Source organism: Salmo salar, chromosome ssa11, assembly GCF_905237065.1.
Source record: "Salmo salar chromosome ssa11, Ssal_v3.1, whole genome shotgun sequence".
NCBI classification, from domain to species: domain Eukaryota; kingdom Metazoa; phylum Chordata; class Actinopteri; order Salmoniformes; family Salmonidae; genus Salmo; species Salmo salar.
In genome coordinates this window covers 48001072-48016137 of record NC_059452.1, presented here as the reverse complement: position 1 = coordinate 48016137, position 15066 = coordinate 48001072, and the positions used below count along the sequence as shown (strand labels likewise).

At 41.2% G+C, this 15066-nt stretch overlaps 2 protein-coding genes across 3 annotated transcripts; one reads left to right on the top strand and one right to left on the bottom strand.

The window, feature by feature from the left end:
• Positions 1–4332: 4332 nt before the first annotated feature.
• LOC100194646 (proteasome (prosome, macropain) 26S subunit, non-ATPase, 13) lies at positions 4333–9866 on the bottom strand. Of its 2 annotated transcripts, none has more exons than XM_045688799.1 (11): positions 9623–9866; positions 8816–8929; positions 8622–8677; positions 8376–8506; positions 8011–8182; positions 7460–7539; positions 7117–7242; positions 6758–6820; positions 5608–5688; positions 5177–5247; positions 4333–4898 (listed from the first exon to the last, which is right to left on the bottom strand). In XM_045688799.1, exons 1-10 carry the CDS (start codon positions 9721–9723, stop codon positions 5212–5214), a joined length of 960 nt encoding a protein of 319 aa, XP_045544755.1. In that variant the 5' UTR covers positions 9724–9866; the 3' UTR covers positions 4333–4898; positions 5177–5211.
• A 219-nt stretch (positions 9867–10085) lies between these two features.
• LOC106587827 (NAD-dependent protein deacetylase sirtuin-3) lies at positions 10086–15066 on the top strand. Its single transcript, XM_014176474.2, has 7 exons — positions 10086–10405; positions 10560–10803; positions 11020–11252; positions 11356–11456; positions 11680–11841; positions 12078–12290; positions 14521–15066. Exons 1-7 carry the CDS (start codon positions 10321–10323, stop codon positions 14539–14541), a joined length of 1059 nt encoding a protein of 352 aa, XP_014031949.1. The 5' UTR covers positions 10086–10320; the 3' UTR covers positions 14542–15066.

The window sequence follows — 15066 nt, the reverse complement described above, 5'->3', positions numbered from 1 at the left end:
AGTCAATATAACCTTCTGGTCAAACATACCTCAGGATCCAGGGTTGGGGAAACCTGAGTCATTCTATTAGTCAATATAACCTTCTGGTCAAACATACCTCAGGATCCAGGGTTGGGGAAACATGAGTCATTCTATTAGTCAATATAACCTTCTGGTTAAACATACCTCAGGATCCAGGGTTGGGGAAACCATGTCATTCTATTAGTCAATATAACCTTCTGGTCAAACATACCTCAGGATCCAGGGTTGGGGAAACGATGTCATTCTATTAGTCAATATAACCTTCTGGTCAAACATACCTCAGGATCCAGGGTTGGGGAAACCATGAGTCATTCTATTAGTCAATATAACCTTCTGGTTAAACATACCTCAGGATCCAGGGTTGGGGAAACTGAGTCATTCTATTAGTCAATATAACCTTCTGGTCAAACATACCTCAGGATCCAGGGTTGGGGAAACCATGTCATTCTATTAGTCAATATAACCTTCTGGTTAAACATACCTCAGGATCCAGGGTTGGGGAAACCATGTCATTCTATTAGTCAATATAACCTTCTGGTCAAACATACCTCAGGATCCAGGGTTGGGGAAACCATGTCATTCTATTAGTCAATATAACCTTCTGGTTAAACATACCTCAGGATCCAGGGTTGGGGAAACCTGAGTCATTCTATTAGTCAATATAACCTTCTGGTTAAACATACCTCAGGATCCAGGGTTGGGGAAACCATGTCATTCTATTAGTCAATATAACCTTCTGGTCAAACATACCTCAGGATCCAGGGTTGGGGAAACCATGTCATTCTATTAGTCAATATAACCTTCTGGTCAAACATACCTCAGGATCCAGGGTTGGGGAAACCATGTCATTCTATTAGTCAATATAACCTTCTGGTTAAACATACCTCAGGATCCAGGGTTGGGGAAAACTGAGTCATTCTATTAGTCAATATAACCTTCTGGTTAAACATACCTCAGGATCCAGGGTTGGGAAACTGAGTCATTCTATTAGTCAATATAACCTTCTGGTCAAACATACCTCAGGATCCAGGGCTGGGGAAACCATGTCATTCTATTAGTCAATATAACCTTCTGGTCAAACATACCTCAGGATCCAGGGTTGGGGAAACTGAGTCATTCTATTAGTCAATATAACCTTCTGGTTAAACATACCTCAGGATCCAGGGTTGGGGAAACTGAGTCATTCTATTAGTCAATATAACCTTCTGGTTAAACATACCTCAGGATCCAGGGTTGGGGAAACCATGCCATTCTATTAGTCAATATAACTTTCTGGTCAAACATACCCCAGGATCCAGGGTTGGTGAAACCATGTCATTCTATTAGTCAATATAACCTTCTGGTTAAACATACCTTAGGATCCAGGGTTGGGAAAACCTGAGTCATTCTATTAGTCAATATAACCTTCTGGTTAAACATACCTCAGGATCCAGGGTTGGGGAAACTGAGTCATTCTATCAGTCAATATAACCTTCTGGTCAAACATACCTCAGGATCCAGGGTTGGGGAAACTGGTCATTCTATTAGTCAATATAACCTCCTGGTCAAACATACCTCAGGATCCAGGGTTGGGGAAACCATGTCATTCTATTAGTCAATATAACCTTCTGGTCAAACATACCTCAGGATCCAGGGTTGGGGAAACCATGTCATTCTATTAGTCAATATAACCTTCTGGTCAAACATACCTCAGGATCCAGGGTTGGGGAAACTGAGTCATTCTATTAGTCAATATAACCTTCTGGTCAAACATACCTCAGGATCCAGGGCTGGGGAAACCATGTCATTCTATTAGTCAATATAACCTCCTGGTCAAACATACCTCAGGATCCAGGGTTGGGGAAACCATGAGTCATTCTATTAGTCAATATAACCTTCTGGTCAAACATACCTCAGGATCCAGGGTTGGGGAAACTGAGTCATTCTATTAGTCAATATAACCTTCTGGTCAAACATACCTCAGGATCCAGGGTTGGGGAAACTGAGTCATTCTATTAGTCAATATAACCTTCTGGTTAAACATACCTCAGGATCCAGGGTTGGGGAAACTGAGTCATTCTATTAGTCAATATAACCTTCTGGTCAAACATACCTCAGGATCCAGGGTTGGGGAAACCATGCCATTCTATTAGTCAATATAACTTTCTGGTTAAACATACCTCAGGATCCAGGGCTGGGGAAACCATGTCATTCTATTAGTCAATATAACCTTCTGGTCAAACATACCTCAGGATCCAGGGTTGGGGAAACTGAGTCATTCTATTAGTCAATATAACCTTCTGGTTAAACATACCTCAGGATCCAGGGTTGGGGAAACCATGTCATTCTATTAGTCAATATAACCTTCTGGTTAAACATACCTCAGGATCCAGGGTTGGGGAAACTGAGTCATTCTATTAGTCAATATAACCTTCTGGTCAAACATACCTCAGGATCCAGGGTTGGGGAAACTGAGTCATTCTATTAGTCAATATAACCTTCTGGTTAAACATACCTCAGGATCCAGGGTTGGGGAAACCATGCCATTCTATTAGTCAATATAACTTTCTGGTCAAACATACCCCAGGATCCAGGGTTGGTGAAACCATGTCATTCTATTAGTCAATATAACCTTCTGGTTAAACATACCTCAGGATCCAGGGTTGGGAAACTGAGTCATTCTATTAGTCAATATAACCTTCTGGTTAAACATACCTCAGGATCCAGGGTTGGGAAACTGAGTCATTCTATTAGTCAATATAACCTTCTGGTTAAACATACCTCAGGATCCAGGGTTGGGGAAACCATGTCATTCTATTAGTCAAGATAACCTTCTGGTCAAACATACCTCAGGATTCAGGGTTGGGGAAACCATGTCATTCTATTAGTCAATATAACCTTCTGGTTAAACATACCTCAGGATCCAGGGTTGGGGAAACTGAGTCATTCTATTAGTCAATATAACCTTCTGGTTAAACATACCTCAGGATCCAGGGTTGGGGAAACGAGCCATTCTATTAGTCAATATAACTTTCTGGTCAAACATACCCCAGGATCCAGGGTTGGGGAAACCATGTCATTCTATTAGTCAATATAACCTTCTGGTCAAACATACCTCAGGATCCAGGGTTGGGGAAACATGAGTCATTCTATTAGTCAATATAACCTTCTGGTTAAACATACCTCAGGATCCAGGGTTGGGGAAACTGTCATTCTGTTAGTCAATATAACCTTCTGGTTAAACATACCTCAGGATCCAGGGTTGGGGAAACCATGTCATTCTATTAGTCAAGATAACCTTCTGGTCAAACATACCTCAGGATCCAGGGTTGGGGAAACTGATGTCATTCTATTAGTCAAGATAACCTTCTGGTCAAACATACCTCAGGATCCAGGGTTGGGGAAACCATGTCATTCTATTAGTCAATATAACCTTCTGGTCAAACATACCTCAGGATCCAGGGTTGGGGAAACATGAGTCATTCTATTAGTCAATATAACCTTCTGGTCAAACATACCTCAGGATCCAGGGTTGGGGAAACCATGGTCATTCTATTAGTCAATATAACCTTCTGGTCAAACATACCTCAGGATCCAGGGTTGGGGAAACCATGGCCATTCTATTAGTCAATATAACCTTCTGGTCAAACATACCTCAGGATCCAGGGTTGGGGAAACTGAGTCATTCTATTAGTCAATATAAACTTCTGGTTAAACATACCTCAGGATCCAGGGTTGGGGAAACATGAGTCATTCTATTAGTCAATATAACCTTCTGGTCAAACATACCTCAGGATTCAGGGTTGGGGAAACCATGTCATTCTATTAGTCAATATAACCTTCTGGTTAAACATACCTCAGGATCCAGGGTTGGGGAAACCATGTCATTCTATTAGTCAAGATAACCTTCTGGTCAAACATACCTCAGGATCCAGGGTTGGGGAAACCATGTCATTCTATTAGTCAAGATAACCTTCTGGTCAAACATACCGCAGGATCCAGGGTTGGGGAAACGATGTCATTCTGTTAGTCAATATAACCTTCTGGTTAAACATACCTCAGGATCCAGGGTTGGGGAAACCATGTCATTCTATTAGTCAAGATAACCTTCTGGTCAAACATACCTCAGGATTCAGGGTTGGGGAAACCATGTCATTCTATTAGTCAATATAACCTCTGGTTAAACATACCTCAGGATCCAGGGTTGGGAAACTGAGTCATTCTATTAGTCAATATAACCTTCTGGTCAAACATACCTCAGGATCCAGGGTTGGGAAACTGAGTCATTCTATTAGTCAATAGGTCTAAAACACAGTCACAATGCTTGAAGGGTAATGTTTCATCAACCAGCATTTTTAATTTTTTTCTCAAAATTCAACAATATTATATTTTATTTATTTACTGCTATAAAGTAAGAAGAACGTACACTGCACCCCAACAAAAATACAAATAAAAAAAACTGAAAAATCTGGATGCATCAGTCCTTCTGGGAGATAGGTAGAGGAATGAAGAAAGGATTCCTGTGATGGTGGTGTGTCTGTTGAAGGTGGCTGTTCTAGGGGTGAACAGGCTGAGGGAAGGGCCCTGTCCAGAAGAAAATCCTTTCACCTCCACCTTAGACCCTTGTCTGAGAGGATCAGACTGGTATAAGCAACATGGCCAAAACTACCTAGCCTATCAGAGGGCAAGGTACTATCATCATACTGCATAAACCTATCAAATCTTCTCTGATCTCTACAAGTGTCTAGAGGTTAAGGGGTTGTTCTGAACAGGGCAATGGAGACCAGAGGGGGGAGGCCTGTCTAGGTGAGGATATCGTGAGCCTGCTGTTCCACCAACACAGCCATGTTCTTCACATCCCCACACCAGAGGTCCAACCGGTCCTTCATGCCCTTGATCTGAAGAGGGACAGGGAAGAGAGTCAGGGTCAAAGGTTAACAGTCACAAGCTTTTCTATATCTCTAGGGTGATTTCTATAGCTCAAAGCCACTTATTTGAACTACAACTAGGATTGGTCTCAATGTCTTGTGTTACAAAGGACATTATAGTAAAAACAGAATATTCCCTGTTTCTGGTCCAAACCTGGAGTCATGTCCAGCCCCTGAGAACCGGTGTTTCTCATTGATTATTATTCCTTGGCCCGTGAATATGAATATGTTAAGGCGTATGTATTTACCTGCTGCAGGTCCAGTACTCGGGGCTGCACCCAGGTCATCTGAACCTTCTGGTCCACCTCATCAATGTTTCCTTTAATCAGACCCACAGACAGAGCCTTCATTACTAGCAGCTCCACCTGCAGGGGAACAACCAAGAACCACAATCAGACCCAGGTCTCCAGATAAACCCCCAGTTGCCAGCAACCCTGGTCTCCAGATAAACCCCAGTTGTCAACAACCCTGGAGGTGGAGCTACAGGATGTACAGGCCTATAGTTCCAGACAGTAAAGCACCGACTCAACTAAATGTTATTTTAATTGGGTGTTATTGTGCTGGGAAAACACCTGTGGACCTGGTGACCACGGATACAGACCTATGTTCATTAGAAGCCTCCAGATACTAATGATTTGGTATAAGTGACATACGATTGGTGGATTGATGACCAACTGACCTCGTTGACGGGGATCTTGGCACTCTGTCCAATCTCATGGAAGGTCAGCTGTCTGTTGTTGGCGGGACGAGTGAACGTCATCTAGACGGAGGAGAGAAGAAGAGGTAGACACGTTAGGGCTGTTTGAGCGCATCATTTACATTTATCCTCGTCATTAAGCAGGCGCTGTAATCCAGAGAGACTGACCAATCAGTGGATTCAACAGTAAGTTGGTAAAAGTCGGTAAAAAATCAGGTGTTGGAACCAAATTTATTTTCATATTTTTTCGTTCTGAACCATTATTATATATTGTTTACATTTAGCTCAACATTAAATGACTTCACCAATCAGTGTGAATGGAGCAGCTTGCTGTGGAACGGGCAAACTATTGTTTACATGCATTGGACAGACAAGTGTAGGGCGTGAGAAGCGACTGAAATTTGGCAGGTGGGGAGAGAGCGAGAGACGGTGGAGGCTTGAAGCGCTGGGCATCTTGTTATGACATAACATCTGAATTAGACCCACGGAGGAGCGGCTTCTATGAAGGAACGTTGAATGTCTTTGAACTTCAGAGAGTTGGTTTAACGTTAGACTAGAGCTAACTAGCTTGTGTGTACAGAGCGGCACCAGAATTAAAATAAACAAAAACACGTTCGACCTTTTTGTAGTTAATACATCCAATGTGAAATGTGATAACTATAGTATCATTAATTTGCATTGAAAAATTGAAGCCATTCTTCTGAATCATGCCTGTAATAGCCTACACACACACACTGGCAAAGATCATCTGACAGGCAGACACTGGAAGAAGTTTCTGAGTGAGAGTGAGGGCTTTAGAAGGAGGGGGAGGGGTAGGCAGACACTGAAAGACATTTCTGAGTGACAGAGTGTAAATGTAAAGGAACGTTATTAACCAAGCTTTTAAAATAACAGTTCATTTCCGGAACAGTATAGATCACTTTTGTTCTCGGTTCAGATTCTGTTCCTCTAAAAATATGTTATTTTTCAGTTTTCAGTTCCTACCCTTGGATAAAACAACCACATATCACATTCATTGTGAAAAGTAAAACCTTCCGTACTCAACCGTGAGTTCTCCTGCACTATAAAACATTCAGTTAGAGAGAGGCAGAGAGAGCATTAGTTCTGCCGTGGGAGAGAGAAGAGAACCCACCTCCATCACACACAGCAGCTGAATCTTCTGCATCAGTTTGGCTTCATTTGCTGCCAGGTCAGGCTGCAACACAGACAGACACACGTTGAAATTAGTTGTGTTTGTTGGTTAATGACAGGTGATTTCTAATCTTCTGTGAGTATAGTAACATTATTAACTTGCATTATCATTTTTAAAATGGGCCTCCAATCATAGAACCTCAACAAAACCATGTCCATGTGTATAAACAATAACACATTCTAGAAAGAGAGAACGGGAGCTACAATAGTTTTCGCTCTTTATTTCTTGCAATGATAGTTTCCATAGAGTACATTCAACCGACTGTTGTAGGCAGTACTATAGCCAGTTGTGCTGGTTACCTGCGCTCCCCAGGCAGACTTGTAGGCCTGGAACTTCTCCACGTTGCCTCCGTTGAAGGCGTACAATGTGTCTATCAGCCACTGCTTGTCTGTGCTCCTTAGGGACTCCAGTACTGGGTGCATCAGCTAAAAACACAAGCAGAGGCAGGCTGTCAAACAAAGGCTGTCAAAGCCATCTGGTGCTTCCAAGGCAAAACTTGAGCCCAAACTTTTGTGGCTGTCGCTCAGCCAAAACTAGCTTTAAATGGCTGCTTGATGCTTATTATCAGACAGTCTAATATCTCACCAGTTGGGAGGATACCTCAAAAACACAACTATAATGAGGGTGGTGATGGGTACTTACCAGCTCTCCGAAGTTATAAACTCCTTCTCCTAAGAGTCCAGCCAGACCCAGTGTGAAAGCCCTCTCCTGCTTCTCTGTCTCTGATGGATATAAAGACCTCATCAGTTATGACAGCTAGTGAGTACTAGCATAAAGACCTCATCAGTTATGACAGCTAGTGAGTACTAGCATAAAGACCTCATCAGTTATGACAGCTAGTGAGTACTAGCATAAAGACCTCATCAGTTATGACAGCTAGTGAGTACTAGCATAAAGACCTCATCAGTTATGACAGCTAGTGAGTACTAGCATAAAGACCTCATCAGTTATGACAGCTAGTGAGTACTAGCATAAAGACCTCATCAGTTATGACAGCTAGTGAGTACTAGCATAAAGACCTCATCAGTTATGACAGCTTGTGAGTACTAGCACACAAAAAACTAATAACGCTTTCAAACAACTGTAAACAATTTTTTTCTTCTAATGATGCTTTTGTGATTTTACCAACATTAAATTCTGCTGTATGATTTCAGTGCAACATACTGCCTTTTTACATTGTAAATGGATGTTACCTGGCAGGTCTTTGATGTCAACACAGCCGAGGTAGCGCAGAGCGTCCTTGTAGTAAGAGGCATGGTTCCCCACGATGCGGTAGTATTTGCTGGACAGGTCGTAGAATCGCCCATGGACTGATGTCACACCAGGCAAGTTATTCAGCGTCTCCTCTACCTCCTCAATTAATATCTGCAGGACGGAAGGCAGGGTTTGCATACATATACACTGGATTGAAATGTACATACATATACATCTGGCTACAGTAAGCTATTGTATGCTATTGTTTGTTTTGATTACTGCCTTCTTGGGACAGGTCTCCATTGAGATGTTCATTTTCCAGGTTTTTACCTACAAGTTACTGTATGCCCAGACAGTGTGTTACCTTTGTGGCTGGAAGGTCATTTATCTCCAGTTTAAGGGCTCCAATAGATGTCTTGCACAGAATGACCGACTCATCGTTGCTCTTCACCTTCTCCTTAGTCTTCTCAAGGAAAGTGATAGCTTCTTTAGGATCTGAAAATGAGAACTTGGTTGAGCTGGTGGAAATCCCATGAGGTATCTGAGTGGATTCAAGTTCAATTACTTAGCATCAGCGAAGAAGGTGCAGTCCGTAGTCCTGTGTTCTTACCTGTCATTTGTCTGGCAACATACAGGATGATCTCCACCAGAGACAGGGGGTTGATTCTAGAAAAGACAGAGAAAGAGAAAAAAAGGTTATGACTGAACACCCTGAGATTAGACTACTAAACAGTGTTGTAATTCTAGCTACTATTCCAATTGCCAGAGAAGCAGTTATTAACTGTAGGTTGGTTTTGGTCCTACCTGTGGTCAAAGTCACTGAGGAAGTTATCGTACAGCTGTATGAGGCCATCTCCTGTGGCAAAGCAAGGGTCTTTTACAAAGTCTGTGAGCTTTAGGGTCAACTGATGCCACAACCTGTCAATGGAAAGACAGGTATGGTTAGGTACTAACAGTCATATGGGCATTACCTGATGAATAACAAACAATCCTGCACTGAATGAGGTTAGTAGCAAGCTGGTCAGATTTATTTTACCTTTATTTAACTAGGCAAGTCAGTTAAGAACAAATTCTTATTTTCAATGACGGCCTAGGAATAGTGGGTTAACTGTCTTGTTCAGGGGCAGAACAACAGATTTTTATCTTGTCCGTTTGGGGATTCGATCTTGCAACCTTTCGGTTACTAATCCAACGATCTAACCACTAGGCTACCTGCCGCCAGATGAAGGGAAGACGGAGACTATGAATACCTATGCCTTGCAAGATTGCAAAATCAAAAGTCCCCAAACGCAAAAAAACTAACGTTAACTAGCTGACATTGGCTAATTAGCTAGCCTCCCTGTCTACTGATGCATTTTAGCAACCGTTAACCGCATAACATCAGGGAAGATTGTGGCCATGACGACTATCATAACAATACATTTTCGGTAACGTTAGTCACATGTTTCATATGTTTTATTCCACTCTACACAATTCACATTTGATGGATTGTGTGTCATTCATTGATGGTTGGTGTTTAGCTAGCTACTGTAGCATTAGCAAGCTAACTCCATGACTCAGCGCATGAATGACATACAAAAGCTAGCTAACGTAGACAGACGATATCCTTACTTTTTGTTGTAAAACTCCTCTAGTGTGTGCCATTCCGATGCCATCTCCGGAGTTGAGCTCATGCTCTGTTGCGTTTTGAGGTACCCGGTAACATCTTTCATTGTCGCGGTAAGTTTGATTTAGATACCAAATAAGAAACGTGTTGCCAACTTTTATCTGTAATTTCTGGACCTAGCTAGCTAACTGTACAGCTAGCACCACAAGCAAAGAATCATGGGAGCTGAGCTGACACAGGAACGTCTACCGTAATGTTTCTAACAAATACGCGTTTACGTGTTTTACGTGTTTTTATTACCCCATATATTTTTAGATGTAATCACGATAGGTGGTTTAATTACTCGATATTAGTGAACCAAACTGGTATTTACAATTTATAAAATAATGACAGTGAGCATTTATATTTAAATTGTTTATTCTAAACTGTAATATAATTGTACATATTTTACAGTATAATCAGCCATCGTCACGAGTTCAAAGGTAATCAGAGCAACAACAGACTACTGCAGCGGCTCACATTTGTTTTGAGCGAATGTTGTGCATTATGAAATGTAGCTAAAACTTAGGAGAGTTATGCTATTGAAATGGTTCTTCTTGTGTAAAAACATGCGCTTAAACTGCCTGCTTCCAAAATGAAGACGCCGCTCTAGAAAAGCTACAAATATACGGTGTATTTCTTGCAGCAAGCTGTGACTTATTTCATGTCCTCCCCACTGGTCCACAAGGGCAGGTTATGTCTGTATCACACTATTACATCGAGTACAGCTAGATTCATCAAACTGAAACGTAAGTAAGAGCGTAAACATCGAATTGAAACGAATTGTAATTTGAAAGCTGCTTTTGAGATTGATGTGAACATTGCATAGACCTACAGGTAATATGATGGATGAGGATAGTAGCTAGTTACTCAGTAACTTCACCACATGCATTACCTTCTCAGATCAACAGCAAAGAACATTATTCCTTGCTCCAAGGCAAAGGGATGTCCACGGTCTACGTCCAAGCCAAGACAGGACAGTCTGGTGGCCTGGGTTTCGAAGACTGTTCTGTAGAGGAGGAGTGGAGGGCTCCAAGCAGCAGACGCTAGAGGACCTCACTAAGAACATCAGATGCAGACAGTACAAGAGGATCATAGTGATGGCCGGGGCTGGGATCAGCACGCCTAGTGGTATCCCAGACTTCAGGTGACAAGTGGTATATTTTAAATGCTTGAGGTGCACTTGACCTGTGGGCAGGGTGCGGGTTTGCACTTTTGGGATGATTCCATTGGTTGAAGTTCAATCAAATGCAACCTCAAGTATTTGGAAAGTGTTTTGAGATTTTCAGTCAACCCATGTCAGGAATACAATGAATGCACAGACTTTGTAGGAAACCTTTTTCTCCCTAATTACCTTGGACAGGTCCCCTGGCAGTGGTCTCTATGACAACCTCCAGCAGTATAATCTTCCTTACGCAGAAGCCATCTTCGAGATCAACTACTTCCATCACAACCCCAACCCTTTCTTTGCCCTGGCCAAAGAGCTGTACCCAGGCAACTACCAACCCAACCTCACACACTATTTTGTACGGCTCCTTCATGACAAGGGCCAGCTCCTCAGAATGTACACGCAGAATATCGACGGCCTGGAGAGACGTAAGTTGATCCTCTAGTATGACCATATTGAAAAACAGTTCAGATAATACACACAGGAGCCTGTCATCTCTCGCTCGCTGTGTTTCACTGTGTGTGTGACTAGTGGCAGGAATCCCCCCTGAGAAACTGGTGGAGGCACACGGCTCATTTGCTACTGCTACCTGTACTGTGTGTCTGAGAGACTACAAGGGGGAGGAGCTATGTGTGAGTTGGTTAACAATCGCACCATTCTCAGAGCATTTCCCTGTTATAACTTATTCATATTATTGAGAAGGTCAATCCATCTAGCTCTGATACTGTCATTTGTGAAAGTTTCTTAAGTTTGAAAGAGAATACTTTGATGCAGTGGCTTGTTGTTAAAATATATCTACTTTTGATTTCCTGTATTTCTCCTGTGTGTTTGTCTGCTTCTCTGTCCCTGGTTTAGCCTGATATTATGAAGGGGACAGTCCCTAAGTGTCCCACTTGTAAGGGTGTGGTGAAGCCTGACGTTGTCTTCTTTGGGGAGGAGCTACCTCCTCACTACTTCAGCTACCTGAAGGACTTTCCCCTGGCAGACCTCCTCATTATCATGGGTACCTCTCTGGAGGTGAGGAACACTGCTATTAATGTGTTGTTATACATGTTAATTGGCTGTTATTAAGCTGTTATTCACGGTTATAAACATGTTATAAACCAGTTAATACGCTATTCTCCTGTTCACCTGTCAATCAGGAAGGACAGGGTTTCACTCAGTAGTCCAGGGGTCCTATAAAAGATATCTCCGATATATATATTTTTTACTGGAGACTTATAAAAGCATGTTGTTCCTTGTCAATACACTAGGTGGAGCCCTTTGCCAGTCTGGCTGGAGCTGTGAGGGACTCTGTCCCTCGCCTGCTTATCAACAGAGACCTGATGGGGCCCTTCGCTTGGGGGACCCCGCGACACAACGATGTGGCCCAGCTAGGGGATGTGGTCGGTGGGGTGCAGATGCTGGCTGATGCCCTGGGCTGGAACCACCAGCTGGAGGCTCTCATGGCTGCCAATGCTAAGAAGGTTGGTTATGGGAAATCATATGATTTACACACGTGTCACGTACACATTTAACACACAAACACACCTAAACCCTGGGTTCTTTGCATTCACTGATTTTCAGAGCATTCAGAGACTTAATATATATCAGGGATTCTTCAAAGTCTGGACAATCCTTGTCCGGCAGGAAAAATGTATTTCTATATTTAAAAAAAAAAAACAATTGTTGCGTTATTTGACTTTAAATAATATTTCTCTCAAAACTGTGATTCCTAAAAAATGTATCTGCAGATTTGGTCGACTCAGTCAGATTTGTCTGAAGTCCTAAATGAATCAGGAATGAGCAGAGACAGCTCTACTATAAGGACCCCTTATTCATGTCCTCATTACATGGAGTGCAACAAGGCCAGTTATGGTCTGGAAAGTTCTCAAATGTTGATAGAATTAATAAACAATATTGAAATCACTATGGCCACAACCATAAACTGTCAACTCCATCTCCCTGATAGGATATTCATTTTGGTTCAAATATGTTTATTTTAATGAGGTTTTAGAGTCATAAAGCACCTGAGGAAAAACTAAATTGCTACTTTGTATACCACTTGAATGAATAAAGCTGGAGGCTTTACATTTTTGTCAACTCCATAATACAAACTCCTCAGATTTTCATATAATGTCAATTCTGTCTAAAACATCTGATAGATTGATGCTTTTATTGCCAAATTTTCTAATGAATTATTTTCTATATTTTACTAAACGTTTGTGTTGAACTTCTATTTTTAGAGGCCAAAAAAAGTCTGTTTTGAGTATTTGTTGTCGACTCCATCAGTGACTTGGCTACTCCGTCACAGATGGCTAACCCCCCTAAGATACGTCGTTCTGAAACATATACTTCAACTATTGAAGTACTTGCTGTGTTAGACCTAATGGATAATGTTTGCTTTATACATTTGTTTTATGTTCTGAATGTAGAAAAACATATCAACATGCTAATGAAATTAGCCTGGAGCATTATATAGCGCTATAAAATAAAACAAACGGAAGTTTGTAGATTTTAATTTAATGTAAGGGACAATCTATGGAAAATAATGAACGACGTGGAAGGTGTGTTCACGGAGTGGAACTGACCGTCCACAGAGTTACATTATTTTCCAAAGAATGTATAGAATCTCGAGTTGATTATCCCTTTTATACCAAAGCTATAATTTTAACATATTTTCCGCTAGGAATGTGTTCATTTTCCGGTAGAAATGTGTTCAACATCCACTGAAGTAGCTAGCGAGTTTACTAGACAGCTTCAGGAGTTGCCATGGTAACCAAACAAACAGACTTGCTAGCTTAGCTAACCAAACCATCAGTCCCAGCTTGCTATTATGAACATCAAATTCAACAATGGCAATCATGTTTTCAATTGGACTTTTGCTTTCAAAAGCAGCTCAAACATAGAACATGTAAGAATGAACTATAGCCAATGAATTCTATCATGCAAATATACCATGTGATATAGGGAAATAATGCACACTCTAGAATGCCCTTCAAGCCAATCAGAAACAAGTATTCAACAATGCCCATGGTATAATTAAGCAATAAGGGTGTGGTATATGGCCAATATACCACGGCTAAGGGCCGTTCTTAGGCAGGACACAACGCGGTGCCAGCCAATCAGCATTCAGATTGGCTGAATTCAGATTAGCTGAAAGCCATTGTGTGTGTGTGTGTGTGTATATATATATATGTATATATATATATATATATATATACACACACACACACACACACACACACATACCACGGATATGACAAAACATTTATTTTTATAGCTCTAATTACATTGGTAACCAGTCAATAATAGCAATAATGTTCTTTCGTCGTGCGAAAGAACAGCTCTTGAATAATGGAATGTTAGAATTAAACAATCAAGGCATTTAAACACTTGTTGAACAATAAACGTAAAAATGTAATGCCTTTTAAGGTGTCTGATGGTGTTGACTATTCATTTGTAATATTAACAAAAATATTTGTGAAAAAAGTTTATTTCCTCATCTTTCAAGAATCCTGATGTATTATAATGTATGCCATTGAGCAGACTTTTTTTATCCAAAGTGACTTAGTCATGCTTACATCCATTTTACATACGTGTGGTCCTGGGAATCAAGCAGCACTATCCTAGAGTTGCACTGAGCTACAAAGGACCACTTCAAAATATAAATTCAACCTCACTATGTGGATTTTGTGTTTCTTTTTTAATTTGCAGGCTACAGAGAAGGAGGAATGAGACGGTCAGTGTCTTTAAGATACCATTCAGAATGCCTCACCGCTGCAGTCCACCTCAGTCCACCTGCCTCATAGCTCAGGACTACAGCGGGGGTCTACTCAGGGTCTACTCAGCAGAGAATCTATAATTAAATGAACTCTCTTCAACAGACTTTGATCCACACACCGGTCAATCAGCACAACACAGAGGCAGCAATTGTTTCCTGTCTGGCTTTTGGAGGAAGATATTTAGTACAAATTGGGAATGTATTGGGTTGGTTAATTTATTATATTTATTAGTCTTCTGTGAAATGTGTAAATATCTTGAGATATTCTTTTATGCTTTTTATTCTGTCTCATGTACAGTTTTTGCAGTAAATAATTACCATAAAGATCCGTACAGAGCTGGTTTTGTTGTCAATGTCATTGACCAGACCTGCAGACCATGATGCTGCTAATGATCTTGGCACTTCGAAACCAAATCAGCTACTCTGTTTTGTCAGTCACAAGAGATTATGCTGCTAATAAAGCTGAGCAACAATTGGAA

What these genes read in the sequence shown, in the direction of transcription:
- LOC100194646 (XM_045688799.1), bottom strand. Translation starts at nt 9,723, where the DNA reads ATGAAAGATGTTACCGGGTACCTCAAAACGCAACAGAGCATGAGCTCA. An exon ending in TGTTGCCAGACAAATGACAG is followed by an intron (nt 8,507 to 8,621) that starts GTAAGAACACAG and finishes TCTCATTTTCAG; the next exon opens with ATCCTAAAGAAGCTATCACT. An exon ending in TTTATAACTTCGGAGAGCTG is followed by an intron (nt 7,243 to 7,459) that starts GTAAGTACCCAT and finishes TTGTGTTTTTAG; the next exon opens with CTGATGCACCCAGTACTGGA.
- LOC106587827 (XM_014176474.2), top strand. Translation starts at nt 10,321, where the DNA reads ATGTCCTCCCCACTGGTCCACAAGGGCAGGTTATGTCTGTATCACACT. An exon ending in ACAAGGGGGAGGAGCTATGT is followed by an intron (nt 11,457 to 11,679) that starts GTGAGTTGGTTA and finishes TCCCTGGTTTAG; the next exon opens with CCTGATATTATGAAGGGGAC. An exon ending in TCATGGGTACCTCTCTGGAG is followed by an intron (nt 11,842 to 12,077) that starts GTGAGGAACACT and finishes TCAATACACTAG; the next exon opens with GTGGAGCCCTTTGCCAGTCT.